This window comes from Sorex fumeus, unplaced genomic scaffold (assembly GCF_029834395.1).
Source record: "Sorex fumeus unplaced genomic scaffold, SorFum_2.1 ptg000065l, whole genome shotgun sequence".
NCBI classification, from domain to species: domain Eukaryota; kingdom Metazoa; phylum Chordata; class Mammalia; order Eulipotyphla; family Soricidae; genus Sorex; species Sorex fumeus.
Genome location: NW_026606122.1, coordinates 2035152 through 2051128, shown reverse-complemented (window position 1 = coordinate 2051128; position 15977 = coordinate 2035152). Strand labels below are relative to the sequence as shown.

General features: G+C 41.1%; 1 protein-coding gene across 1 annotated transcript in view; it reads right to left on the bottom strand.

The window, feature by feature from the left end:
• Positions 1-1034: 1034 nt before the first annotated feature.
• The window catches only part of SHROOM4 (shroom family member 4), a 388903-nt gene continuing 373960 nt past the window's right edge, over positions 1035-15977 (bottom strand). Inside the window, exons 7-9 of the mRNA XM_056128650.1 lie at positions 12498-12678; positions 2944-3213; positions 1035-1736 (exon numbers count right to left, since the gene is read on the bottom strand). Coding sequence (XP_055984625.1) covers positions 1467-1736; positions 2944-3213; positions 12498-12678 — 721 coding nt within the window. The 3' untranslated portion in view covers positions 1035-1466. The remainder of the gene's footprint in view (positions 1737-2943; positions 3214-12497; positions 12679-15977) is intronic.

Below are 15977 nucleotides of genomic sequence, written 5' to 3'. Positions count from 1 at the left end.
TGAGCAGAGTTTGGTTATAACTACTTTCCGACCATCACCCACCTGAGGGTTTCTCCAAGATAAAAACTGGCTACTGGTACCAGAGTCTTGGCAACAGCAGCAGCATTGATTGATTTGTGTGCCTAAGACTCTGGCTAGGTAACAGTTTGCTCTATCTAGATTTGTGGGTCTTGTCAGAGCTTCTAGTTTACATGAGGTTTTTTTTTTACCATGATCCAGAACACTGACTAAGCTTGCAATTGTTAGAGAAAATGAATTGATCGAGGAACTCTTCCTGAGCTCACCTCTACCAATTGCTCAGGTATGAGATGATAGAGAAATTTTTGAACCTTTGTCAGTTTCAGATGCCTTCGGTTTCAAGTAAATAAAAGGAATCCTGAATACTTAAGGTGATCCAGGCATAAAGGGAATTACATGATCAGTCCATAGCAGAGAAGTGCTAAGTTCAAGGTAAAGGACACCTTTCTTAAGTACTTGTCTTTGTGGGAAAAATTCAAGACCTCAGCACTCGTTTATGTGACAAAAATGAATTTTGGCTTAAAAGTAGAAACTTTTCCTTCTGAATTAAATCCATACCTCCAACTCCCATCTTCTTGCCATTTGTGTTAGTGTCTAAAGGACATTGACAATGTTAAAATAAGAATCCTACTTCCTCCCTATGTAATTAAACATGTACCCAGAAGTCTGCTTTATTAGAGCTATTACTGGTCTACAGTGTGAAGTCCTTGGGTAGGTATCTCTAATCCCCAGCAATAAAAGTAGATGAAACAGAAAGTGGTAAGCCAAATGTTCTTGTACAAGAGGAGGAACACATTACTCTGGACTGACAGTTCTCTTAACCCTCAAGAAGATGCTGGGGGAAGATGTGGGATGTCAAAATATTGCCTCCAGGAGGGCATCTGGGGCTTTCCAAACTTTACTCATGTTCTTTTAAACATAATTCCTCCTCTGCTTTCTACTGCAAAGCTTGGGTGAGGGCCTGGAAATAGGGATAGCTGAATAGCTAAATATCTGTGAAAAAGTGGTTGGGACAGGAGCCTTGGGTCAGAGTGGAGTTACCTTGGTAACATTTTTCTGAGCGTTGAGAGGCTTTGAAGTGAGTAGATGGTGAGCACAAGATGTCTTTGTGGTCCTAGTATAAATAAGATGAAGGCACTTGGTGATTCTGTGTGTTGACAGTGCGTTGCCCATGCAAATTGTGGTAATAGGAGCTGTGGCTGTGGCTGTTTGAACATATCTTGCCACAGCTTCTGAATCTTGCTTGTGCTGCTAGAGTAGAAGCTTAGTATCTCCCCAGTGTCTTTTGGATGTTTTGGAGCACTGCTAGGTAGTGAGAGAAATCCACGTTAGAGGGAATGTAATGGGCTGATAATTAATAGCTATTTACCTGAAGCAAAATTCAAGAAAGTTTGAAAGCACTCCCTGTTGTGGCTGGGCAAGGATAGTGTAGCTGACTGCTGGTAGAACTAGAAATTACTGGGTCCCAGGAGTAGGCTCTCCCTGAGACATTTGAGCTGCTCTTCCCCGAGCTTGATCTTCTCTTCCAGCTTCCTCTGTTCAATGATGAGAGCAGATTTCATTTTCACAAAGTGCTGGTAATCTTGGAGCTGGTCTTGAGGCAGGTAGCGGGAAACCATTCCAAATACCAATTTCTCCCGCCGGTCCACATGTTCCTTGAGCTCTTTGGCATCTGCCAACTGCCCTGTGAGCTGTTGCTTCTTCTCTATCAGCACCAACTAGGAAAGCAAAAAAAAAATCGATTAAAGGCTATCTCAAGTAGCTATCTCCGGCTTACCCAGTGCTCCACCACAGTGCTGCTACAAAATACCCACTCTGCTAATTTATCAGTCATAGGTTTCACATCTTAAAAGCCCTCTGCATGTAAAACTATTTCTTTCCTTTACCAGGAAGAAAATTAAAGTGAGAATAATTCTGGATAAGGGAGGATATAAATTGTCTTTAATTCATGGCTTCTGCCAGGATTTTCTTTCTTTTTTTTTGCCTTTTTTTGGGGTCATACCCGGCAATACACAGGGATTTCTCCTGGTTTTGAACTCAGGAATTACTTCTGGCGGTTCTCGGGGGACCATATGGGATGCTCGGAATCAAATCCAGGCCAGTCGTGTGCAAGGCAAATGGCCTACCTACTGTACTATCGTTCCAGCCCCCGCTTCCAGGATTGAGACTGGAGCAGGGAGAGGTTCTGATGATACTTTGAAACGATAAGGAGACTTTCTGCTATATGTGTAAGTGTACATATCCATGTGTACATATATGTGTCATTTATTATTAATTACAATTTACATCCAAAACTACTTGTATATGGAAGGGTAATGCCGTTTTGGTTTAGGAATAAATGAAAAATAACCAAACCTGTGAAATTGTCAGACTCCTAATCTCTACTTTCTGAGTGAGACCAGAGAGAGAGAGAGAGATGAAATTGTTGTTGTTCTGCTGTTGTTGATACTGCAACTATAACAACAACAACTATTACTACTATTATTACTAAGTAGCACTGGAAATATACTACTACTACTATTACTACTACTACTACTACATAGCACTGGAAATATAATACAGAAATCCCGGAGCCTTGAGAAGTGGATTATGATGTAAGATGGGTAAGATGATGAGTTGATTCAGGGTTTGCTCTGTTCCAGACCTATTTTAAGCAATTAACTTGAATTAACTAATTTAGTTCTCACAGCACCATGAAGTAGCTAGTGTGTTTTGCCAGTTTTAAAGAGATTGAGATAGACTGAAATGAAGAAATTTACAAATAGTCACACAACCAATTAGTGGGAAAGTCAAAATTCAAGGTACTTAAAAGCTAGTAGAGTTATTAACTGTGTACTGGAAACACTATGCTCTGTCAAAATTGAAAGAGGGGGCCCCAAGAGGAAATACTTTTCTCCATCTCTACCCTAGAGACCCCAACTCTACCTTTTCCTGGTTGGCCTCGGAATCAATGCTGTTGAGAGCATTCTCTACCCGAGCCAGTCGTCCAGAGAGGGACAGCAACAGGTTGACCACTTTGTCCAGGTCTCCAATAAACAAGCAGTATTTTTCAAACTCATTAGATTTGCAGACAGCTTTTAGATTGGCCTCCACCTCCTCTCCAAGAGCTGAATTGGCATTGATGTCCTCCAGCAGCCCTCGTTGGGCCTCTCGAAGGACAGAAAGTTTTTTGCCAATGCTTTCAATAAGCTGTATCTAGGAGAAGTAAACAGAAGGCAACGGATGAGAATGCAGACCAAAAGAAAACAAGCTGTGCCTATACCTTCTATTTTGGTACAACAAGTAACAGATGGTGGGCTAAACCCTAGTCACTAGAGAGAAGGAAAACTTGAACATGTCAACATAAACAATGCCAGTTTTCTGAACAGGCATTCTTTATCCCATTTCTTCAGCTTAGGTAGGAATCTCTCTGCTACCACCAAACTTCTTGTCATTAGCAAAGTGGGACCCAGGTTGGCTGCATTTGCCAACTGTAACAATAACTTCTTGCCGAGAATAATTAATAAATGAGAATTGGAATGCTTATAACAGCAGACTCCTTCAATTTCTTTAAATACTTCTAATTCATGGCACTCTGCCATATCCTTGCTTTTTTCAGTTTGGTTTTCAGGGACATTTGGAAAAGAATATGAATTCTACACTCACAATGACTAGTTTTAACTTTTTACTCTGCTACTTCTTTGTTTTATATTTAGTAATATGGGTTTCTAACACAATATATTTCAGTTGTACAGTTTCTCACCTCAGAAACTTTTATCCCACCATGCCCACCATCAAATGTACAACAATCTGGAAGTTTCTTTGTAGAACAGAGTTAGCCATACAGATAACATTTTAAAAGGATTCAATAAAATGCAAACCAAAGGTTTAGCACAGACTAAATAATAAATAAAGCTGGTTGCTCTTACATAAATGTGCCCTGAATTAACAAAGATATATTCTGAGATGTGTACTGTTTTAGGTGATTTCATATTGTTCAAATGCCATAGAGTATATTTTCATAAAATTAGATAATAATTCCCAGTGTTTCTCAATATTTTTATGTCAATAAACCTTTCTGAAACTGACTTCCTCTCTGTGGCCCCCATTTTTCAGGTTGGCCTCCTAGTCTCATGCTATGAACCCCCTCACTTATGCACTTTTTTACCTTTGAAATATCCTAGGGATCAACATGGAATCATATGGCACTAGGTAAGAAACACTGGTATAAAAGGGGGGGTTAGAAAGACATTAAGAGAGAAAGAGATAGAGAGAAACTGCTGGCCATAGAGACAGGCGGGGGGATAGCGGGTGATTGGAGGGAATGTGGGGACACTTGTGTTGATAAATGTATACTGGTGAAAGGATGGGTACTGAAACACTATAAGACTGAAACCTAATCATGGACAGCTTTGTAAGGGTCTATCTCACAGAGATGCAATAAAAAAGCACTTAAAAAAAAAGAAAGAAGCACTGGTATAGTTAGTGGCTAAATGGCATGGCCAGTTGGGACCATCAGTGTATATGTGGTCCATAATGGACTGAAATTGACTCATGGACATATTTAGTCTGGCCCCATCCTAATACTTGAATCTTATTCCTTAGGATTTTTAATGATTAGTTCCTATTCTCCTTTTTTTGTTCACAATATTCATTACTGCGCTCCTATCTTGTCTTTACATTTATGTCTGTTTTTTCTCTTTTCCTTCACTTTGGCTATTCTCATTCTTCAGATTTGCTTTAACCTCCATTACTGAATGGATGGTTACCTTACCCTCAGACCGCTGTCTCAAATGTCATTTTCCTTTTCTTCTTCTTTTGTGTCATACCTGTCAGTGCTCAGGGCTTTACTCATGGAGGAGCTCAGGAGACCCAATGTGGTGCCAGGGACTGAACCCAGGTTTACCCCATTCAAGGCAAGTACCATACTCATTGTATTATCTCTACCACTCTTCTCTTCTTTTCATTTATCTTCTTTTATTTCCTTTCCTTTTCTTTTCTATTCTATTTTTTTAGGGTTTTGGGGTGACATCTGGCAGTGCTCAGGGGTTAATTCTGGCTCTTGCTCAGGAATCACTCCTGGTGGGCTCAGAGAGGTGGGACCATATGGAATGCCATGGCTGCGTGCAGGGTAAGTACAATTGCCTTACAATTGCTCTGACCTTCATTTATTTTCCTTAGTATTCATGTTGGGCTGGAGTGATAGCACAGCGGGTAGGGTGTTTGCCATGCATGCAGCTGACCCGGGTTTGATTCCTCTGTCCCTCTCGAAGAGCCTGGCAAGCTACTGAGAGTATCTCGCTGGCACGGCAAAGCCTGGCAAGCTCCCCGAGCTCCCTGTGAAGTATGCAATATGCCAAAAGTGGTAACAACAAGTCTCACAATGGAGACGTTACTAGTGCCCGCTTGAGAAAATCGATGAAATAAGGGAGGACAGGACAGTATTCATCTTATTTCAAATTAGCACCATATAATGCCATTTAAAGTTGTTCATTTCATTTTTCTTAGAGTCTTCTAATATTGATGATACTGTTTCTGTTTGGGCTGTTCGAGATGGGGTTGGGGTCACAACAAGAAGTGCTCAGGTATCATTCTTGGCAGTATTTGGGGGAGACTATATGTGGTACTGGGGATTGAACCAGAGTCAACCATGTGAGAAGCAAGTACCTTGCTGCCTATACTATCTGTCTAGCCCTAATAAATGTTTCTTAGGGAAATACTGCTTGTGTTTTCTACTTTGTGTCCCCTGTAGGTTGAACCAGTTCTGGGACTGTACTCACACAAAAGTAGTGTGATACAGTGGAGTTTTAGAATCAGAGATGACTACTTTCAAATTCTCTTCCTTTAAACTGTGCAAACTTGGGCAAGAGACCCAGTCCCACAAGACTTCCATTTTCTTATCTATAAAGAGAAATGTCTTTCTCTCTTTCACTTTTTTAAGGATTATATGACATCAATAGAAGCAAATTCTTTTTTCCTTTGTTTTGGTTTCTGGGTCACACTTGGCTGTGCTTAGGACTTATTCCTGACTTTGCGCTCAGGGAACATTTCTGGTTATATTTAGAGAAACATATGGCTTGCTGGGGATTGAACCTGGGTCTGCTGCTTGCAAGGAAAGCATTATACCTGCTGTGCTATTGCTCTGGCCCCAGGATCAAATTATTGGATATTGTGCTTAGCACATAAAGTTTTCAATTCACATTAAGTTTTCACTAATTCTATTGTTGTTGCCACCTCCAGCAGGTTCTCTGAAATGATTATATTTACCTAGCTGTCAGGTCTTGCTGACAATGTTAGGCTCATGCCTACAAAGGTTGTAGCCAATATCATATTGAGGTTAAGAATATAGACTTTATTTTTTATTTACTAGTCTTTGATCCCAGATCAGTCATAATGCAATGGTATGACCTTGAACAGATCACTCAATCTATTTGTGTATCTATTTCCCCATCTTAAAAACAGGATAACAATAGTACCTATCTCATAGTATTGTTATGAGAATTAAATGAGCTAATATACTTAACATACTTCCCATATTACCTTGAATATCGAAAGTGTGCTTCAGAATTTGATCTATTATTACTCCTGCCCATACAACCTTGGACAACAGGCCTGAGATTTTTTAGTATACTCCTTTCCAGTAAGTTATTTAGAGATGTCCAGGTAACCAAAACCCAGATAGCCTTCTCTGGGTCCAGGGACTATTGCATTTTTCTGAACTGATCTTGTCTGAAGTTTAAGAAATTGACATTTAGAGACAATTCCAAAACCTATTGGGAATTAGAAATCAGTGATAAGAACAAAACAGTATAGTTAGATGTCAGGAGGTTCTCAGATATATCCCTACTTGCTGCTTTTCCAAAGAAGACATAATTCCAGGGACATAGTATGGCCAGATTTTGAATGATTAAATTGGTATACATGTTGCCAAAGTGAGTATTCAAATGACGAAACTGGAAAATCACCTACTGACCCTAGCTAGGTCTTAGGCATTATAGCTCAGAAAGGATGAATACGGAGAGAGTCATTTGTTTTGTGACACTTGGGTTTTGCAACCTAAACATCACTCATGGAAAAATGTTGTACATTGCTTCTTAAACTTTTCCCACTCACAACTCCTTCTCAACTTAGAAATGCAACATGGGCAAGTGCTGTCAGAAATACCTCAGATTCATTACACAACTAATTAAAATAATTTTTTATTCATTGAACATTCAAAAACCTTTTTCCTGCTGCCAGTTTTTTGCAACCTCCACATTTAGTTATACTACCCACAGTTTAAGATGCTAGGGTGTAGTGTGGAGAGCTGTGGATAGTATAGTAGTAGTGTACTATGTATGTAGTCAACTATGACTGAGTTGCTTTCCTGGAAAGATGCAAATCACTGTCCTTCAACATGTTTCTTTTTTTATTTCTTTCAGTTTTGCTTTTTGGGTCACACCTGGCGATGCACAGTGGTTATTCCTGGCTCTGCATTCAGGAATTACTGGTGATACTCAGGGGACCATATGGGATGTTGGGAATTAAACCTGGGTCAGCCGTGTGCACGGCAAACACCCTACCTGCTGTGCTATCGCTCCAGCCTCTTAAACTCATTTCTTTTTTTTTTTTTACCAAAATTTTATTTATTTATTTATTTTTAATTTATTTATTTATTGAATCACCATGGGAAAGGTTACAAAGCTTTCAGGTTTAGGTCTCAGTCATGCAAATATCAAGCACATTTCCCTTTACCAAAACTTATTTTTTAACATGAAGAACCATAATAAAACCCCACCCCCCACCCCTCCCAGTCCCTGTGGGGCAGATGAATTCTAGTTAACACTCTATCTGCTTTGATTAGATTCATTGTTTCAATAAAAGATTCACCACTATTATTTAGTTTACCCCCCCACCCCCAAATCAGACATACTGACAAAGTATTGTGAAGTGATTTGCTTTCTACAGCTGGGTTCAAGAATTATATGTCGGTTTTGGATTTCTGCTATTTTACTTATTGACCCTGGAAGTATTTCTACTGAAAGTCAGATAGTTAAGAAATTGGTTTCTGTGCTCTGGAGTCGTGGCCGTGCTGGAGAGCCGCTCGTGGGGGGCAACTGGTGGCCTCGGTAGGGCGTGAAGGGCGGGCCGAAACGCCCCCCTTCCCATGATGTTTTAGTCGCCCCCAGTCCCCCGGCTCATACCTGCTGTCCACAAGGCTCCCATGCAGCTGCCATCTTTCTTTCCAGAGAGGAGAAGGCGACTGGGGCAACACCCTTTCGCCTCCGGACAGACCTGATGGCCTGGATTAACGCATAGTCCGTTCACTTTTCTGCTCCAAGCTGCCGGGTTCTGCATTAAGTCCTTGTGCTTCTGGGGCCGTGGCTGTGCTGGAGAGCCACTTGCAGGGGGCAACTGGTGACCTCGGTAGAGCGTGAAGGACGGACCGGAACGCCCCCCTTCCCATGAGGTTTTAGTCGCCCCCACACCCCCGGCTCATACCTGCTGTCCACAAGGCTCCCATGCAGCCACCATCTTTCTTTCCAGAGAGGAGAAGGCGACTGGGGCAACACCCTTTCTCCTCCGGACAGACCTTATGGCCTGGATTAACGCATAGTCCGTTCACTTTTCTGCTCCAAGCTGCCGGGTTCTGCATTAAGTCCTTGTGCTTCTGGGGTCGTGGCCGTGCTGGAGAGCCGCTCGCGGGGGGCAACTGTTGACCTCGGTAGGGCGTGAAGGACGGACCAGAATGCCCCCTTCCCATGAGGTTTTAGTCGCCCCCACACCCCCGGCTCATACCTGCTGTCCACAAGGCTCCCATGTGGCCGCCATCTTTCTTTCCAGAGGGAGGAGGGCGGAAGGGACCAACACCCTTTCCCCTCTGGGCAGACATGATGGCCTGGATTAACGCATAGTCCTTTCACTTTTCTGCTCCAAGCTGCTGGGTTCTGCATTAAGTCCTTGTGCTTCTGGGGCTGTGGCCGTGCTGGAGAGCCGCTCGTGGGGGGCAACTAGTGACCTCGGTAGGGCGTGAAGGACGGACTGGAACGCCCCCCTTCCCATGAGGCTTTAGTTGCCCCCACACCCCCGGCTCATACTTGCTGTCCACAAGGCTCCCATGTGGCCGCCATCTTTCTTTCCAGAGAGGAGAGGGCGAATGGGGCAACACCCTTTCCCCTCCGGACAGTCATGATGGCCTGGATTAACGCATAGCCCGTTCACTTTTCTGCTCCAAGCTGCTGGGTTATGCATTAAGTCCTTGTGTTTCTGGGGCTGTGGGCGTGCTCCAAACTTAACTATGACTTTCAGAGAGAAACGTTGGGTGGTTTACTTCCCATGGATCACTTTGTATATAGAGAGATGTTGCGCGGCCGCGTGAGCGGCCGCACGGTTTTGAGGAAAAGTCCTAGTTCCTGCATACTCGAGCTGTGTTTGTAGAGGCTTCTGGTCACCGGGGTTCCATCTGGGGGAGGCGGGATGTGGTACCTACCCCATCTGGGGCTTCCTGATGATCTCGGCTCTTTTTGGAACCTGTTTTTTTTTTCCTTTGGGATCTGTGGATCCCGCCCTCCATGTTGTCCTTCTCTTCGGCTGATTTCTTTTTGTTGTTGTTGTTGTTGCATTTTTGGGTCACACCCAGCAATGCTCAGGGGTTACTTCTGGCTCATGCACTCAGGAATTACTTCTGGCTGTGCTCAGGGGACCATAAGGGATGCTGGGGATCAAACCCGGGTCGGCTTCATGCAAGGCAAACACCCTACCCACTGTGCTATCACTCCAGCCCCTCAACTCATTTCTTAAGAGAAAAAAAGCTGTCCTAGACACTCATAGTCACATAGTCATTAGGTGCTATTATGTGCTTTGCTATTTCTGATCATTTCTCTACTCTTCTAATAATAATTTTTTTTTAAAAAAATCAGATTTGTTTTTGAATATGCCAGTAAGAGTCCTGCCATGTTTAGAAAAGATAGATGTCAGTCAAATAGGTATCTGGATCAATTAAACTTTGATATCACCATGCTTCCAATTATTTTCTTAGAATTTTGCTTCAATTTGGAAAGTCGTTGTGGTAGGGGTTCTTGAAAATGACCTTGAGCTTTCTTATAGAGGTCAGGCACTGAACAAGAAAGTCACAAGAGCAACTTGCACTGAGTTTAGATGTTCAAAAAGTGGCAAATTGGGTCTTTGAGTTTCCATGGAAACCATATTTATTTATAAAATAAAAATGGTAAGTGCAGTGAGGGAAATATTATCCCAGGAACTTGATTAAAAAACCAGCCTAGTGATAGAGGAGAAAGGAGCAGCTTCAGGAAAACAACATTTCCAATGATCTCTTTTAGTGCTGAAAAAAATATTATTGAAGTCTCACAATGGAGATGTTACTGGTGTCCGCTTGAGCAAATAGATGAACAATGGGAGGACAGTGTTACAGACAGTGCTATGGGTACATAGTGAAGTTGACAATCTTAAAATTTCTCCTCTTTTTATTTATTTTTTAAATTTTTATTAGTAAAACACCATGAGGTACAGTTGTAGACTTACAAATTTTTGTGCTTGGCTTTCAGTTATACAATGATCAAGTACCCATCCCTCCACCAGTGCTTATTTTCCACTACCACGGGTCCCAGTATCCCACCCATCCCTCATTCCCCCATCCCCCCTGCCTCTGTGGCAGGGAATTCCATTTTGTTCTCTCTCTCTTTTTGGGTGTTGTGGTTTGCAAAAGAGGCATTGAGTGGTAATCATGTTTGGTCTATAGTCTACTTTCAGCATGCTTCTCCCATCCTGGGAGGATCCTCACAACACCCTTCTCTTGGTACTCCCTTCTCTATCTGAGCTGCCTTTTCTCCTAGCATGTGTGGCTGGCCTCCAAGCCATAGAGCAAAATTCCTGGTCACTCTTAGGTGTTAGTCTCCTATTTTGTTGGATTATGTTCCCCAGATGAATGCAATCTTTCTATGTCTATCCCTCTCTTTTTGACTCATTTCGCTTAACATGATACTTTCCTTGTAGTACCAATTGTATGTAAATTTCATGACTTCATATTTTCTAACAGCTACATAGTACTCCATTGTGTAAATGTACCAAAGTTTCTTTAACCAATCATCTGTTATCAGGTACTCAGGTTTTTATTTCCAGATTCTGGCTATTGTAAAGAGTGCTGCAATGAACAAACAGGTGCAGATGTCACTACAACTATCATTTTTTGCCTCTCTGCGATATTTTCCAAGGTGTGGTATTGCTGGGTCAAATAAGAGCTTAATTTCTAATTTTTCGAGAATCGTCCATACTGTTTTCCAAAAGGACTGAACCAGTCGCCATTCCCACCAACAGTAAAGAAGAGTCCCTTTCTCACCACATCCGCTCCAGCACTGGTTGCTTTTGTTCTTTTGGATGTGGACCAGTCTCTGTGGTGTGAAATGATATCTTATTGTTGTTTTTATCTGCATCTCCCTGATGATTAATGACATAGAGCATTTTTTCATGTGCCTTTTAGCCATTCGGATTTCTTCTTTGAGAAAGTTTCTGTTAATTTCATCGCCCCATTTTTTATGGGGTTGGATATTTTCTTTCTGTGGAGTTCTACCAGTACCTTGTATATCCTTGGTATCAACCCCTTTCCGGATGAGTATTTGGTGAATATCCTTTCTCTTTCTGTAGACTGTCTTGGTATTTTGGTCACTGTTTCTTTTGAGGTGCAGAAGCTTCTTAATTTGAGATAGTCCCATTTGTCTATCACTGTTTTCACTTGCTTGGCCAGTGGAATGACATCTTTGAAGATATCATTAGCTTCAATATCTTGGAAAGTTTTGCCAACTTTGTCTTCAATGAACCTTATGGATTCTGGTCTGATTTTGAGGTCTTTAATCCATTTTGATCTTACTGTTTTACATGGCATTAGGCAGAGATCTGAGCCGACATTTTTTGCATGTAGCCATCCAGTTTTGCCAGCACAAATATTAAAGAGGCTTTCCTTGCTCCACTTCACTTTTCCTGTACCCTTATCGAATATTAGATGATCATACGCTTGGGGGGAGAGATGTTTTTCTCTGGCTGAAAGTTACGTAGAGAATAAACCAATGGAAATGCCAGTGGTTTGAGCTTACTGGTCAAAACCATGAAACGTCCTTGATGGTGAGTTACTTACAAAGCTGACTTATTTCAGAGCAACAACAAATCAGATGAGAAGCCAGAACACATCTGAGACATTATATCAAGTACTGTAAGCATGGTCAATGTAATTGTCTCAACCAGCTTAAAAAAAGAATAATCCTTAGCTTACAGAGTTAAACAACTCTGTAAGGATAAGAGAGATACTGTGAGGATAATTATGATCACTACTACTATTATTACTATTTTTACTGGTTTGATAAAAGATGATTGCTATTTAAGTGAGAATCCCAGGGAAGCTGTTTGAGTTCTGAAGTGAATATAGGGATACAGAAAGATATTCTGGGGAGTGTAGAGTGCAAGTGAATCTCCAAACTGCTTAACAATGTTACCAAACATTTTTAAGTTACCTTTTTTTGAGCTAGTTCATGGTCAACTTCTTCCTCTTCTGGGCTGATTTCTGCGATTTCAGGTTGGTCCTTTAACTTGTTTAGCAGTTCTGCCTTGGCCACAGAAATATTGTAATATGCTGAGTAAGAGGTAGGGATTCCTGGTGCCCCCTGAGGGGGTAAGAAATGCTGAAATTCTTGTCTGTGTAAAGAAAGAATAACCATTTAAGAACCTCCACTGACCTTTTGCTTTTTAATTTCATTTATAAAATGTGAACATGTTTTATCAAGGAGTTAAGAAAGAAGTAATGGATATAGGAGGGACTGGAAGATAGTGCAGTGAACAAGGTGCTTGCCTTGAGTACAGCCAACCCAGGTTCTATCTCCAGCATCCCATACGGTTCCCTGAGCACCATCAGGAGTAACTCCTAACTTCAGAGCCAGGAGTAACCCCTGAGCATTGCTTGGTGTGGCCCCCAAACCCCAAAAATAATAATGGACTGTTAAAATAAATAGGCCACTTGAAGGCTACTTAGAAGAAACACCAGACCAACTTTCAGCTCTCTTCTAAGGGCAGTTTCTAAGTCCTTGATGTTCATAGCCAGGTAAACTTATTTAGGGATAATTTGGCTTGATATTAATACTCCACTAATGTTCACAAATACTCACAGACCCTAAAGTATTCTTAGTATCTGTTATCAATGATTTCTACTAGTTCTTAGTTATGGTATATAAATTCCAAGGGAAGGGTTAGATGTTAGTCATGTATCCGAAACTTTAATTATTTATCCTCCATGCCTGTAGGCCTCATTTCTGCCCATATTGGACATCAACCCCTGGTGTATCTAGCCTGATTGTGTCCACAGTACTCTGCAAGTTGGATGAGCACTCTCTGGATCTATCTTTTCCTGCTTGAAATAGTCCCTCCACATCAGGTTTCTCAGAGCAGAGATCACCCATCAATTCAGTAGTGGCCACTACCGTGAAGGCTAATTTTAGCACCCCTGTCACATCTCTCCTGAGCTCTTTGAGGGAGTCTGGCCCCCAAAGAGGTAGCATCTTGCTTTTCTGGCCTATCCCTAATGACCCTCACTTCCTCCATGGCTGCAGAACGAATTAGGGGAAAAATAGAACACCCAGGGGTTTGACAATAATAGCAGCAGACCCCATTATCTTGGGTTCACTGAAGTCTGCAGGGCTGGGGTACTGCTTCTTGGAACCCCAGCCCATGAAAAAGAACTGTTCCTCAGGAAGGAAGTAGCTCTGGCTCCGTGTTGACTTTGTTTTGGGCTCTTCTGTCCTCAATGCTTCTGGTCTGATGTGAGGATAGAAACAAAAAGAAATACTTCAGTGTCAGATTTCGGTGAGGGGAAAATCACTTCACAGAGGGTAGGTCAACCCTCAGTATATTCTTGTTGCCTATCAGCCATCCCCACTCTCCACCTGTCTGTGTCACTGACCCTTTGCTAACTTCTAGCAGTTTAAAAGGAAAAACAGTAGAAATCATTAGTCTTTTTTACAACTATCTGAAGCTCTTAGATAAAGGTAAAAAACAATGGTTAAAAAGCCTCCATAGATATTTAATGATTCATGACATACTGTCTTCTAATTCATCACAAAAAAGAAAGTTGGGTGTGTCAGTATTCCTCATTCTCGACATTCATTTCACATGTAGATTTTAAGGTAATATGGGAACTGATGAACACATACTATTAACAAACAGTCACATATTACTTACTATGCCTAAGATGTGATTGAGTGTAGAGATAGATATAAAAGTTAATGCTTATGACAATGGCTCCATAGATTAGAAACACAGAACACTAAAATATAAAGTGCCTTTCTGAAAGTCACCCAACAATAAACTGCAGAACTGTGGTGACCTAATTCTGCAATCTATACTTTTAGCCATTATGCTATGCAGTTTCAGGGAAGACAACTTGACATCATGTAAAGAACTTCCTGTCTGGAGTACAGCTACATAATAGAAAAGAAAGAACATCCTGAAGGAAATATGAGTATATCAAACAGGAAAGTCCTATAAGAAAAAATGTTTTGGGCATGAATGAGAATTCTGAGTCAAAACACGCTGGCAGAAAGTACAAAAATTTTGAATTCAAAAGAGAAGGATACAGGGAAAGAGAGGTAGTTCAAAGTTCGGATTGCATGCTTTAAATGTGGGAGGCTCAAGTTTAATTTCTGGTACCACATGGCTCTTGAAGCACTGCTAGAAATAATCCTCAAGCACAGAGTTTGGAGTAGCTCCTGAGAACTGCTGATGATGTCACCTCAAAACCAAAAAAGAGGGTATAAGTATCTGACTGTACATTAATGATATCTCAATAAAACTGGAATTTTTTTAAAAAAGAATGGACTAATTCAGTTTTCCACCAGACACAGGCATGTATCATATTAGTCTCTTATGTTCTAGGATGTCCTTCCTCATCTTATCTTCACAAACAGGGTAGGTATTATAGGAGATCTATGAGAACATAACCTGAAATTAATGTTGAATATGAAAATAAAAATCATGGCATTGAGAAAAAAATGCCTGGAGATCATAAATCAATCCAATTAAACTTGTACTTGAAGCAGAGTTCTTGGACATCGCAAACATGCAATAATTCCAATATCTTGCTTCTATAAGCATTAGAGAATTTTGTAATTGAAAAGTTTGTGGGAAACTTTTATAGAAAAACTCTGATTAAACTTGTCTGTGATAGGGGAGTATTTTTTTTTGCTATTTTTTTGTTTGGGGCCATATATGGAGATGCTCAGTAGTTACTCCTGGTTTATCATTGAGGAATTATACCTAGTGGTGCTCAGGGAACCCTATGGAATGCCAGGAATTGTACTCAGGTCAGCTGTGTGCAAGGCAAGTACACTACACACTGTACTATCTCTCTGGCCCCATGCATTTTAGATATAAAATATCACATATATATTTGCCCCTGACATTAATCTTGCTTACAAATTCTTAAAACTAATTTCTGCTGTATACAACCTGGTACTCTTCAAGGGTCTGAAAAAGAATCTTCATGACATCCCTGATGTTCTGAAATGATGTAATAGGCACATAGCCAAACAACTTGGGTCTGGCTATCTGTGATCTTTGCAAGTGATTATGTCCTTATATCTCATTTTTCTCATCTGGAATAAATGGAGGAGACTTGGTAATAAGTAAATTTGTAAGCCACCATGCACAAATAAAAAATTTTTAAAACATATGAGAGGAATAAAAAGAGTTGAGAGGACTAATAATAACAACAAAATAATTGGGCATGTAGTACAGTGGGTAAGCTACTTGCCTTGTATTTGGCTAGGGTTCAATTTCTAGCACCCCATATGGTCCCCTGATCCCTGCTAGGAATTATCCCTGAGCATTCACCCAGGAGTAAGTCCTGATCACAGTTAGGCATGCCCCCAAACAAAAAATGGAGGGGACTAATAATACCAGTTTCCTAGGTCTGCTGTGAAGATTAAGTCAATTAGTACTCCAAA